At 38.7% G+C, this 13789-nt stretch overlaps 1 protein-coding gene across 20 annotated transcripts in view; it reads right to left on the bottom strand.

The window, feature by feature from the left end:
* SYNE1 (spectrin repeat containing nuclear envelope protein 1) overlaps positions 1-13789 on the bottom strand; it is a 300382-nt gene that overhangs the window by 112872 nt on the left and 173721 nt on the right. For all 20 annotated transcript variants that reach the window (XM_065057381.1, XM_065057392.1, XM_065057386.1 and 17 more), the window contains 9 exons: positions 13575-13721; positions 11544-11669; positions 9806-9982; positions 7533-7798; positions 4606-6766; positions 3883-4220; positions 3075-3219; positions 1876-2094; positions 767-1029 (listed from right to left, as the gene is read on the bottom strand). In XM_065057381.1, the coding sequence (XP_064913453.1) occupies positions 767-1029; positions 1876-2094; positions 3075-3219; positions 3883-4220; positions 4606-6766; positions 7533-7798; positions 9806-9982; positions 11544-11669; positions 13575-13721 (3842 nt within the window). The remainder of the gene's footprint in view (positions 1-766; positions 1030-1875; positions 2095-3074; positions 3220-3882; positions 4221-4605; positions 6767-7532; positions 7799-9805; positions 9983-11543; positions 11670-13574; positions 13722-13789) is intronic.

Below are 13789 nucleotides of genomic sequence, written 5' to 3'. Positions count from 1 at the left end.
GAATAATAAAGATAAGAATAGCCTCACATCCAGAGATATAAGAACTGGGGCAGTGTTGCAAAATTTCAGCACACTGAAATTTCTCATGTTCATTCTTCATTCCCTGTAATCAGCAGTTTTATGTGTTTTGACATCTATTCACAATTCCTTTGAAGAAATGCAAATATTTACAATACAGACACCTACATCTGAGTTCATCATCACAGACTGTCCTGATTGTCAGTGGAGGAAGGAGGCAATTCTAGGGCATGGTTTAGGGTGATTCATCATCATTCTAAAAGAAACTTCTAAAATAGGTCAGAAAAACTGCATCTTAGGCTTGTCTGTTTCTCTCCACTAATTAGAGAGGGAGAATTAACCAGTTCAGATGCAGATATCTACAATTTGAAATAATGTGAGATAAATTCCATGCATATTGATGGGAATTGCGTTTGCAAAATACCTAGGATAAGGCATGGATCAAAATCAGTTTGAACTTTAATGTAGTTTATACAACTCTTGCATAAGTTAGTGTTATTATGCAAAGCAGAAAGCACATATTCTAAAATGTAATACTCCTGCAGATAGAAATAAAAATAATGGTAAAAATCTATTTAAAAAATAAAGATACTTTAAATTATACTGATGCTTATTTTAAATATAGTAACTAGTATTTATTTTAAGCATGGCGATTGTTAACGGTAACAAAAATGACATATGAACTTTTTTTAATTAATTAATTTTAAGGTATCATTTTCCTAGTGAATCTTTTAAAACACTGCCTTACTTGTAGCATCGATCTTGCATTGCTTTGATTTCTTGTATGACTGGTAGTTCCTCCTGAGACAGAGGCTTTATTTCCACATCCTGGAGCATGCTGACAGCCTGCTGTTTGAGCAGGCCCAAAGACGATAGCTGGTGCTCCACCTCCAAAAGGAAAGTGCCATGGTAATCCAGGAGTTCCAGCAGCTCTGTTTTGGATGCCTTTTCTACAGAGCTTTCTGGTAAGCGACCTTGTAGCTGATCTATTGCTATGGTGGCTTTCTGAATCTATGGAAAGAGATGCAGTTTTGTCAATAATGAAATTAAAAAGAAGCTAGTACAACCAATACCAAAATGTGCTAAACTCAGTGCTGTACATGTAGATGCTGTAAAACAGCTGTGGTACAGGGCTTGTGCCAGAGTCTCCATAGCATATATAAATCTATGTCCTAATGCTGCTAGATCTAGCTAGCTAGCCCTAGCTCTTCACACTGTACTTGCCAAGGGATTTTTTGTTAAGTGATGAGTGGTTTCTCATATATTTTAGCATTCATTAACTCTATTAATGTCATAGGAACTAGAGGTCTTTGTCCTGGGGGAGACCCCTTTTTGGCACAAGTCATACGTTTAACAAAAAGATTATTCCTGTTTCCAGAGAACATGGAATCTGAGCATACAAAAATGGACAACAGGTAAAAGTCAAGTAGGATATAAGAAAACAAAACTAAATACATGAGCAGTGATGGACAATAATATCACTGTTTAGAAAGAGCAACTTCATACTTTCCAGGGAAAAAAATAAAAGAGGAAAAAAAAAAAAAAAAGAGATGGACTTAATCTAGAACAGACCACTTCAGGAAGGGAAATGTAGAGGAGAATATTCTGAAGAACCACCATAAACCAAAACAACTCTGTATTTACTATACATATGTGCATACAGAAGAACAGTAAGTCTCGGAGACAGTGTGGTTCTAAACCTATGTTTTCCATGTCTGCTTTATTACAAGACCTAAGAAAAATCACTGTGGTTGCTGCTATCAGCTTTCTCTACCTTAAGATGACTAAGAAGGCAGTATAATGAGTGAATGCTATCTACGGTTAAAAAAAGGGGAAGTTACCAAGACCAGAATTTACCTTATCATTAAAGCCTTTCCATTCCTGCACTGCATCTTCCAAAATTTTCTCTTGTTCTTGGGCTACATTCCGGAGTCGTGTCCAGCGCTGCCAAACTGTTGTCATGGATCTACTTATAGTTGCCTTGCTGGCATCATTGCTAATTTTTTCCAGCTGTAATGCTTTTTCTTCTAGGGTTGTGATCTTCTCATGGAAAGAATTCACCACGGACACAAGAGTCTGAAAAAGCAAACAATAAGCACTGTTTTCCTTTTTTACAGCACAACTCATAACTATTCAATACACAAGCATATAAGCCAGTTCCATCCACTGCAAAAAGGAGGTACACTGCAGAGTGAGGTGGATAGGTCTCACTTTATTTTTCACACACAATGTATTAGCTACAGATGCTTGAAGGACCTGGTCCAAAATGCAACTCTCTTGAAGCAGCAGAAATCTGATGTAATCAGGTTTTCCTTTCCTTGCTAACCCCTCAAAAATGAGAGAAATAAGAGTTCAGAATCCTTCTCATAGCAAAGGCTAACTTCTATTACAGTCTAAAAATGAAAGAAACAATTCAGTTGCTTCAGCATACATGTATACCATGTTTATCACTAATGCCATTTTAGATGTCCAAGGATACCAAGATATTCTCATGAAGGTGGCAGACATGACATTACTGTTAGGGAAGATTCCTGCCTTCGCAGAGTCACAACTGAAGACCAGGAAGAATACTGGAAGTGTCATTATCTGCATTTATTAAGGCAACTTATTAGCATCCTAATTGTTTTTAAGTTACATTTCTTTCTTTTAGACTAAAAACCAGTTAATATTAAACCATAATCTTTCCTGTCCAAGTAAAACTAGTCCATATGATACAAAGTAGATGGATATTTCTGTTAATCTGAATTTCTTGTAAGGTACACAATTTTGTGACTTGTGCACCCAAGGCTTTTAGGTTCCTTCCAGTTCTCTGCAGTTGTAAGCAAATAGACAGATATTAAGCTGAAAAGTAATTAAAAATATTTGTCCCAGTCACCCCACATAGGTAATGTGTGTTGTGCACAACACAAATCACCTCTTGGTGTGCTATGACATCGTTGAGCGCTACAGGAAAAGATGTAAAACCTCAAATTCAGATTGCCACAGGTAGGTACCTACATAACATACATTTATTTTCACTGAAGGAAAATGATTTCATATAATTTTCAGTACCTTACCTTATGTGTTAGCAATTTCTCTTCTGCTTCATGAGAAGAAGCAGCTTTAGCTACTGAGAATTCAGATAATTTTTTCTCAGCCTCATTCATCACTTCAATAACCTTCTGTCTTGCTGTCTGGTATTCCTGCCACTCAGAGGCACACCTTAAACAAATACAGTTCCAGAAAGAACAATTTAACGCAATATCAACACATTTGAAAATCAGGAATACTATTGCACCTAGTTTTGAATGTAACTGCTTAGTTTTGCTGTTATGTAGTATTTTCCAAGAAAAGGAAATATTATTGGGAAAAAGCATGCACAGAAGCATATGCCCCTGATTTTCAGCTGTGTCTTACAAACACCGCTTGGCATAGAATAGCCCTTGATTGACTTTTCCTCTATGACTTTGTCTAGGTTGTGTTTTAAACCCCCTCAGACTTTTGGAATCCAGAACATTCAAGAATAACATGTAACATAATTATGCTTGTTAAAAAGGTATTTCCTTTCAGTTCAAAATGTCTGCTTCAATTTAATTTGTTTCTGCGGAGGTCTTGTGTCAGATGAAATAAGGGACAGTTATTCCCTACTAATCTTCTCAGTACTCTTCCAAGCTGTACATAATCTTAGCATAGCTTCCTTAAGATCACACATCTAGTCAATCAGCGGCAGAGGAGAAAACAGAATACAAGAGCTCTGAATCCTAATATCCACTTTGCTCATCAGTACCACAAACATTTTACAAAGCTCCAACTAATGTTGTGATCTCTTTCTTTCATCACCAACAAGGTGATCTTAAAATGAAAGAAAAACAAAGATGAATATACCTTTGCAACTGCTCTTGCTGGGTTTTGGCTTCTTGCTTTGTCTCTTTGGCCTTTTCCTCCAATGCCGCTACATTCTGCACCAGCTGCTCTCTTGCTGTGGCTTGGATAGATGGCTCTATCTCAGACAAGAGGCCCTGTAACTCCTTCAAATGATTACTGAACTGACTTTCTGTGCTGAAAAATTCAATGTGGTTCCTCAGGTTCTCCTCAGAGTTCTCAACATCAAGACCATTTCTTGCTAAATGTAGAAATTCCTGAGAATCTTCAAGCCAATCATTTGTCATCTGCATCACTTGGTAGTATCTTTGGCAGAGGTTATATAATTTATTCAAGGTAGCCTGAAATAAAAGGGAAAATTATACAGAGGGTCACAGACATAAAATTCAGCAGCAACAAAAATAGCCTGCACTGAGAGTGGATTTTGCCCATGCTTGTTTTCTTTTCCTTTTATTGTATCTTAATTATGGGTCCAGAGAGACTACATGGAACCAGATTTTCAGTGAGTTTGCAATTCTATGTGCAGGTATAAATGTATATTAAGGAAGCCTTTTCCCACTCGCCTCCAGGTCATCCATGGCAACAGGCTGCAACCTGAGTCATTGAAACAACCCAACAACAGGATGATTAAATAAATATTTTCATGACGATTACAAACATCAAGCCACAGAGCCATATTTTTCAGCTTTGTGAGTGAGAAACTAATGACACTTAGGGTCCACTAACCTGTCTCACGTGTATAGCTTCTTGAACTTCACCATCTAGTTCTGTCAGCTCAGCAAGAGTGTTTTCCAGGTCAGCAGGTATCAGCTCCTTTGCTTTCATATATCTCTCTTTCTCTTTGTTGCTCAGCGCATTCATTATTCTCAGGCTTGACTGCACTTCTTCCTGATGTATCTGAACCTTTCGAATTTCTTCTTGGATGCTTTGCAGCTTGAGGTCCAAACTTAATGTTCCATTAAGCTCTGTTTTCACCCATCTCAACCAGTCAAGCGAGCGGCGGATTTCTGTCTGGAAGTCTATGCTTTGCACAAGTCTGTTCTCACACTCCATCACGGTGTCACCAATGGCAGCGTGCAAAGACTTCAGTTTCTCTTGCCAAGACTGCACTTGGTGATTTGCAGCTGCACAGGCAGATGAACCAATCTGAGGAGAAAGGGCTTCTAGATGTTCAGTTATTCGCTTCAGAAGACTCCCGGAGTCTTGCAAGCTGCCCACCAAAGAGTGGTATATTTTCAACTTTTCTTCTATTGGGAGCGTTTCTTCATTTACCTTAACCTGCTCTTTCTTCACTGCTTCTAGTTGTGCCTCAAACTGCATACACATTTTCTCATGTTCTTGGCATGCTTCTACGGTGTCTTCCAACAGGTTAATTTTCTGTTCTATCTGCCTCTTCAATTTGTGATATAGTGTAATAAGTTTTAACATCTCATCTGGTTGCCATGGCTGCCCAGTGCTTCGAAAGGCCTCCTTCTTCTGGTTTAGTTCTTCCACTGCTGTGCCAAGGCTCATGACTTCACCTAAGAGATCTCTGTAGGTCTGCTGGAGTGATACAGCTTCTTTGGCTAAAACAGCAGCTGGAGCTTTGTCCATGTTCATAAACTGATCTTCTAGCTCAGTCAGAGCTTTATTTGTCAGCTCAATCAAAGAGGCGTACTCTTTTCTGGCATGAATTGCTTCCTGAACCTTATATAATTTTTCTTTTGCCAAAGCAGTGATGATACTAAATTGCTGAGGGAGAACGTTAAGTTTTTCATCCAGATAAGAATGATCCACTTCATTAAGTGATGGTAGGATTTCTTGGCCATCTCTTTGCAGTCCAAGTAACAGATTTTCGTATTCTGGAGATTGCTCAAGAATCTGTTGATATTTCGCCAACTGTGTGTATAGTTCAGAGTTACTATTCATTACATTGACTTCTGGGAATGTAACAATATCAGCTTGTTTCAGCCAATGGCAAGCTTTATCCAAGTCTTCTTTGAAATATTTCCTGGAAACTATATTTTTCTCTAGTTCTAACAATCTCTGGTTACATTTTTGTAAAACAGTGTCATACATATTCTGTAGTTCTTGCAGTTTACCTAACACTTCACTCTTTTCTTGTTCTGTTGCTTCTTTCATTAAATCCCGTCCTTGAGCCCACAACCCCGTGACTTCGTTTTGATAGGCCTTCAGGTTAGCCTGGGCATTCTTACAAGTCCTGATCTGTTTGTTCACATCTTCTGGCAACAGACAAATGTGTTCTGGAAACATTACCTTCTTCTCATGCTGGTGAATTTGGTTTGTAGCCTGAAAGACTGCCATAAGAAACTGTGTCTTTTCGGAAAGTGCTTTATTCAGGTGCTTTCTCCTCTGGCCAACCAGATTGCTGAGACAATCTACATGGTGCTGTGCATCAGAAAGTGCTTTCTGCAGTTCGTGCCTTTCATTGAGCCCTAGGTTGGTCATCACCCTGTCAGCATCCTTCACAAGCATCTTCAGAACAAGTTGTTTGGCTTCAAGTTCACTGCAAATGGTAAGATGATCCATGAGAAGACTCTGAGCCAAATCTGGAGGAGGACTCTGCTTAAGAGCCTCTGAGATACTAGGTTGCTGCTCCTCTGCCCATTCCATTAGTTCCTGAAATTTGGAATGCACTAAGCTGAGCTCTTCTAAGGTTGAAACAGAAACCTGAATTTTCCTTTTGACAAGGTCCTCCAGTTGAGTCCAGCGTTGCTCAAAATGACTAAACTGCTCCTTTACTAATTCTTTGTCGTCAAGGTTCAGATGTTCTATCATCTTCTGTTTCTGATCTTTCAAATCTTCCAGAGCAAATCTTCTTTCCTGCAGTGCCAGTGCCAATTTTTGCAAAGCTTCAAGGTGTACATTTGTACTTTCAGCATCAGATCTGTTATCAAAATGGACAGGACAGAAATTAATTATTAGATACTATCTCAGGAGAGTCTTTTAAAAGAGGTCAGGATTAATTTTAAGCCCACTATACACTAAAATCAATATGATATAAATACCCACAGTTTTCAGATTCTTTTGAAGGTACCAGTCTTGAATATTAACTAAAAAGTTCAACATTTTCATTCCTCTCCCTTTCACCTTCGATGCGGCCATCAGGCTGACAATGCAAATTAAAATTAATACTACAAAGCACACTGGTTATATTGCACTTATGAACAACAAGTACTGAGGCTAAAGTGAATTTTGTTCCGTGACAGTGATAGCAGCAGTAATAGACACAATTTTACACTCAGCTTGTATGATGTTCATGCTATTCTAAGCAGCTGCAATCATTTGGCAGCAGCAACTAAACTCTAATACAATAGTCTAACAGATAAAACACAGTATCTCAATGAAAGCACACATGAAACACAGTAAACACAAATGAAAGGTTCCAACAAAATTGTCAAAATACTTGAAATATCAGAAAATGGTATACTCTGAGATGAGATCAGTACTTGCCTTAAAGACAAACACCGAAGATCTGGCTTCTCAAATTCTCTTTATTTCAATACAAGTAATTGTACGATAAGGGAGGCCTGCTTTTAGTTAAGCATGGAAAAAGGGATTTTTAGTGCATCCAGCTTAGAGTCACTTTGTAAACAGCTCTTTCAGCGTATATGCACTAAGTCAGCTTTGTCTTTGCTACTCCTTTTTTTTACCTGGCCAGGTTGTCCCACTCTTTTGTGAGCTTTTCCAGGAAGACTTCAACTACATTCATGCGGTCATGGTAATCCCCCGTCCTCTGCAGATCCTCCTCCCTCTGTATGAGCAAACTGTGTGCCTGAAGGCAGAGGTCCAGCCACTGGTTGCTCAGCTCTCCTATTTCTTTGTGTTCTGGTGACTCCTGCCCTTGGGTTAGTTTGTTCATCTTCTCAGTCACAGAGGTAAGGGCTGACTGCTTAGACTGCAACTTCTGACTGAATTCCTGAAAAAGATACATGTCAAAATCAACATGGTGACAGCTGCTCAAAATTAGAAGATGGAATTTAAATAAAAACTCTGAAATAAATGAATAAATAGTGTAAGAACTAATTATCTGTCCAGGCAAATGTGCAGATGCAAACTGGAAGATGTGCCTTCTCCCATCCCCTAACCTTTCTCCTCATCTTCTCAGGTGAGGACAGGTTTGCTACAGATGGGAAAGGAAACCAGAGTAGTTTCCAAGTGCCAGTGACAAACAGAAATCATGATCAAGTCACACCTTGTTGTCCAGGCTTCTGGACTAGCACAGCTGAAATACGTGAGACAGTCTGGATCTCATGAGAATTCATTTTAACAGTACCGTTTCTAGGTATTTTTTTTTCCTTTTCCCTTTTCATTAGAAACTTAACATAAGAAGCTGAACCCATGAGCCAGTGAGCCCCCACATCCACACTCTGTTTTATTCCTACTTGTATAAGAGCAACCATTACTGCTGTCACTATTGAAACAAAGCCAATGATTATTAAGGTATGATTGCTATTTGAGTTAACATAGGAGGAACACAGGACATTCCACATAAATTTGAGAAGAAACTTCTTCTCAGTGAGGGTAACAGAATACTGGAACAGGCTGCCCAGGGAGGTTGTAGAGTCTCCTTTTCTGGAGACATTCAAAACCCGCCTGGGCACATTCCTGTGTAACCTCATCTAAGTGTTCCTGCTCCAGCAGGGGGGTTGGAGTAGATGATCTTTCAAGGTCCCTTCCAATCCCTAACATTCTGTGATTCTGTAATACATTCCAGTAAAGAGTCCCTCTGCACACACTTACCTGACCAAATAGGAAGTCACAGAGAACAAAAAAAAAAAAAAGAATATACGAAATACCGACAACTATTAATAAAATTAACCAAATATGTTTCAGCCCTTACAAACTGTCTAAGGTAATCTTTTCCCAAATTGTATTTCCAATAACTGTAACTAAACGATGTGCCCAGCTCCAGCACTTTGCTGGGATGATGCATTTGCAGTGACGCTTGGTAGGGTGCTACTGCACAGCTCTGCCTCATTCCTCTTGGTGACTGCATCAAATAGAGCTAGGCATCTTCATTTACCAGGGAAAAAACAAGGAAAAAATACACATTGTACCACATCTGACAGTACAGCAGGTGCCTGCCTTTCATAATGAACCAACATTCCTGACTGAAATAGTGAAGAAATACAGACTCCTTCTTTCTGGACTCTAATGATAGCTGGTGTAACAGCTTTCAGCCCACCTTGTGCTGAGATATCTTCAAGGGCTATGACTTTGTTCAGACACTTGTGTAGAAGAGACACGAAGAAGAAGAGCTGATTACTTTTCACTTAACTTCTGGCATATCAGAAAAAGAATACAAGCAAAGTGTAGACCAAAAACGCAAAACCCAAGCATTTAATCATTTATCAGAAAAATAATCTGATTTCCCATTTCTTCTTGTTGCTTTCCAGATGTTTATGATACGTGCAGAATGGCCATTAAAAAAGTCTCATATGTAAATGAATGAGCAAAGATTTGAAGGTATTTATCTCACTATTTAGCGTAAATTAAATTGTGTTTCTATCATACCTATTCTCCAGTGATTTTCAGAGTCTAGCAACATTGAGCAGTTTCCTAGACCAATTTTGAAATAGATCTAAACAATTAAAAAAAGAACTTAGCAATCACAAACTGCAGATCTTCAAGTAGACTGTCATCAGCAATTAGCCTAAAAAAGTGAAAGCAAATCAGAACAGTAGGCTGAAAACTGTCTACTTTTAAAAAAAACGAAATCAGAAAACTATTAAAGTGCAGTGTTTCGCTTTCCGTGTCACCCTTTATCATCAGTAAGGAAACCCTCTTTCCTCTGTCTTCTCTGTTCTTGCATAGAACATATTAGCATTCTGTGCAATATGTGCATATAACATGAATTACAATCATATCATCCACAGGATGAACTTCTTCCTTACCTTCTACTCTTAACCCAAAGTCTCCTTACCTTAACCTGGAGTACCATATTCTGGGCAATGTTTAACTCCAATTCTGCCCGTCTCCTTTTCAAATTCTGTAGTTGTTGATCTGCATCCTGGAAATATATCCAGAGGTCAGCCTTTATTTGTCTGATCTCTTCCCAGCCTTGAGCTAAATACTGAGAGTGCATTATCTGTTGCTCAATCTAGAAGAAAAGAAATGAGGAGGTAATGCTTTAATGCAGCTATTTTTTAAGAATAAATACCATTCTCCCTCTGAGTACAATACTGTACTAACAGCAAATTTCTACACTAGATTCTGAAGAGGTTAATATTATCCATAAAATGAGTCTTAACCTTCAAAGGTCATAAAAGACCTATCAAAGGAAGGTTGTGGGGGAAAAAATAAGTTATCCTTCACTCTTGAGGGAAGCAAGTATATTTATGAGTGTATTTCAATATATTTATGAGTGTATTTCAAAGTGCCTCCTGTTAAACCTTAAATTAACCGTGTGATTTAGCCTATTGCATGCCAAGAATACTGCTGGACTGTGCCCTACATGTCTTTGCAATGATCAAATAAAAGCTTAAACTAAGTACTTTCCTTTAATTTGCTTACTCCAGTTATTTTGCCTATACACCTTTTGTAAAACACCAATAAGAAGAATGACTACCGGATCTGAGCCCATCAATCACTTTAAACCAATAGTCATACAGCTTCTTTTCCTCCAAATACAGCAGTAGGGTGCCTTTAAGGTTTAGCCACTCAACCAGCTGAATTTATCTCAGCACTGTACTGTCTGTGGTTTCTTAAAAATGTTTCCCTGCTTTATAAATAAGAGGATAATCTTATTCTGATGATTGGGATGCTTTTTAGCTATTCAGTATCTGGATTGCCACTTTTTTATGGATTACTTGGATTTCTACAATTTGCCTCTCTGGTATGGGATACTGTTACTGTATATATTAGTTTTTTTTACTCATGATAGAGTAGTTTCAAAAGTTCGGTGTTGTGTGCATGTGAAACTAAATTTTTCATGTTTACAACAGGAATGCTTATACTGTTTCTTTTCTAATAACTTATATTTATAATTTTATTCTAAAACCAAGCATTAAGCTACTTTAAAACTTAAAACTGAGGTACACTTCTATAAATTCATATGCTGAAATAGATGCACTCTGGTTTATGAATTGAATCACCATATTTTTAATTATGATTATAATTAACATATTAGTATACCCTAATAAGAACATGCCTACTGCTGAATAAATAATAACAATAAAATCTGTCTAAGCTTTAATAAAATACAGAGAAGAATAGATTGAATTACTTTTTATGAAAAAAAAAAAAAAAAAAAGGATCAGGTTTTCTTCCACAGGATGTTATTTGTGTGGCTTTAGACCAACATCTTGTAACATTACCTAAGTACTGTTAGAGACCTTTGTCATGTGTCTTTGTATTAATACCATGATGCTAATGTGTGGAATTAAAACAAACAAACAAAAACATACACAAAACAAAACAAACATACAAAACCATAAACCAACAACAACCAAAGAATTCAGAAAAAAAAAAAAGAAACCACCAATACACCATCCATGCAGAAAAAGAAAAACTAGAACTATTCCTAAAACAAATACTTAAGATGAAAGTAAGAAGGCATTTCTTTAAACCGTTACCCAACATGACCTTTTTAAAAGAGGATAGATCAAGGCACTTAAAGCTCTAAATAGGATTAGAAGAGGGTTGTTGTGGTTATCTTCTACCATTTGTTTTGTTTGTTGAATATCTGCCGCTGTACTCTTCACTGTGGTATCTGACAGATCACACATGGAGCACAGAAGATCCAAGTAAGTATTGGCCTGTTCCTGCAGAGCCCGGAAATGTTTTACCTGAGGGAAGACAATCCTCAAACTCTGAGACTGTGGAAATAATCTCTTATTCCAATCATGCATTTTAGTAATTATACTTTAGCTTATTATTTCCAAAAAAGGAAATGTAGACACACACTCTTTTATTAGGTAAGGCTGCTCTGTCATAGTAATGGAAAAGAGTAACTCTAAAACACTTGATTAGCATCCCGTTTCACTTACTGAAATATGCATTACTTAGTTTTTTTCTTTAGCAATAAAGCATTAGATACACATAGTCATAACAAGGTCACTTACTATCCCAAGGTGAAGGAAGCAGGGTTTTATCCAGTTATTAAAGTATCATGAGTGACCACCTAATGCAGAGGGCCAATGGTAGGTCCTTGTGGGCAGAAAATTGAAGACAACACCACTATGCCCTCGTGGCACCCCCAAATTACTGTATTAGCAAAAATGCAGAGAGCAAGCTATAGGAAGTTATTATTCTCCCATACTTACACTTGTCAAGCTGTCCCTGGTGTATTTGGCCCAGTTTCCCTCTTCCCTCATAGAACAGATATTGGCAAACTGGTGCAAGTCCAGAAAAGGGCTGGGGGGATACAGGGCCATAAATATGGCATTTGGACAGGTCTGAGGGAACTGGGTTTGCTCAGCCTGGAGAAGAGAGGCTAATTGCAGTCTGCCATTACTTAAAATGATAGGGCTCAGGTGGGGACAGTACTGAGAAGACAGAGCCAAACTCTTTGCTGAGGTGAGTGGAAAAAGGACTAGAGGGAAAAGTGACAAGGTGCAACAAGAAAATTCTTCTTAGATATGAGTGAAATTACTTTTCACACTGAGAACAGTTAAGCTCTGCAACAGGTCCCTAATTTTCAGGAGTGGTGAGGGCCCTCAGTGCACCAAAAGGCTCTGCAACCTCTGTCCCACTCCCCTTGGGGTTTGGCTGCCTCTGCTCAGGGCCAGCCCTGACTTGGCTCAGCTGAGACCTTGCCAATGGAAAAGTGTTCAGAAGCCTTCCCTCTCACTCGAGAGCTGTATGTAAGCTCAGGTTCTCACTCAATCTATGGACCTCACCTGAGCTACACTATAGCTGCATCTGTGCCTTGCTGATCCTCTTGGCCACGCCTTGCTGCTCTGACCTTCTGCGTCCACCTGCAACTGGCTTCATCCCTACAGACTTCCCTGGTGATCACCAGATGGTCGCTGACACCAAGGGGACTCTGCTCTCCTCATCTGCGTGCTGCAGTTCTGCACGTCACTGGGAAGGTGCCATCATGTTGGCCCCACTGTCACCCCCTGGTTTGCCCCAGCTTCACTGCCATGCCCCTGCTCCACCTACCTTTGCAGAGCTGCCACCTGTAGTATTTCAAGGTCTCTATTAATACACATGGTGGATGAGACAGCCTTGATTTCCAGAATTTTTAGTATCATACCAGTTTAATTTGAAAGCAAGGTACAAATCAAATGTAAAACACATTAAATTACTAAGAATAATCAAGAAGCAAAGAAAACATTCTTAATGACTAATGTGGGCTAGATGCATTTCTATGCTCTTAAGCTGAAAAATTGTTTCAATTGCCTAGTTACAGACTCTGTGCCCATAGTTTTATGAAACTAGGTTTCATATTAATAGGCAGATTGGCAATTGGACAAGCAGAAGGACATCACCTCTCTGCTAAACACATCTGAGCAGGTTTATCTAATAAGCCAACTTGTTTTCAGGTAATGTATTTCTAGGCATTAAGCAGAGCTAGCAGAAGTCCTTTGTGATTTTTCACCTACAGTTATTTTTCACTCAAGATATTCCTTTTGGAGCTGGCAATAAACAATGAGGCTACACAGCTCCCTGAGAAGGTCAGAGAGAGTATCCTACCTGAGCTCACCTCACTAAGGATAGCTGAGCATTTTCAAGTGCTGAACTTTTACCTGTTTAACTGCATCTGCCAGGCTGAAAGGTGGCCATGTAGCTGGCTTTAGCTCTGACTGCACTGTAGACAGCCAAGCCTGGCACTGCTGTAGGGTGTCCTGATGACTAACATGCTTCTGTAGTTCATGTTCCAAACTCTGGTACACCTAAAATAAACATTTTATAATGTTAATGCATTTTCAGACATCACTATTGGCTCTCTTGTCCCAGCCTG

Source organism: Columba livia, chromosome 3 (assembly GCF_036013475.1).
Source record: "Columba livia isolate bColLiv1 breed racing homer chromosome 3, bColLiv1.pat.W.v2, whole genome shotgun sequence".
NCBI lineage: Eukaryota > Metazoa > Chordata > Aves > Columbiformes > Columbidae > Columba > Columba livia.
This window is presented reverse-complemented; position numbering and strand designations above follow the sequence as displayed.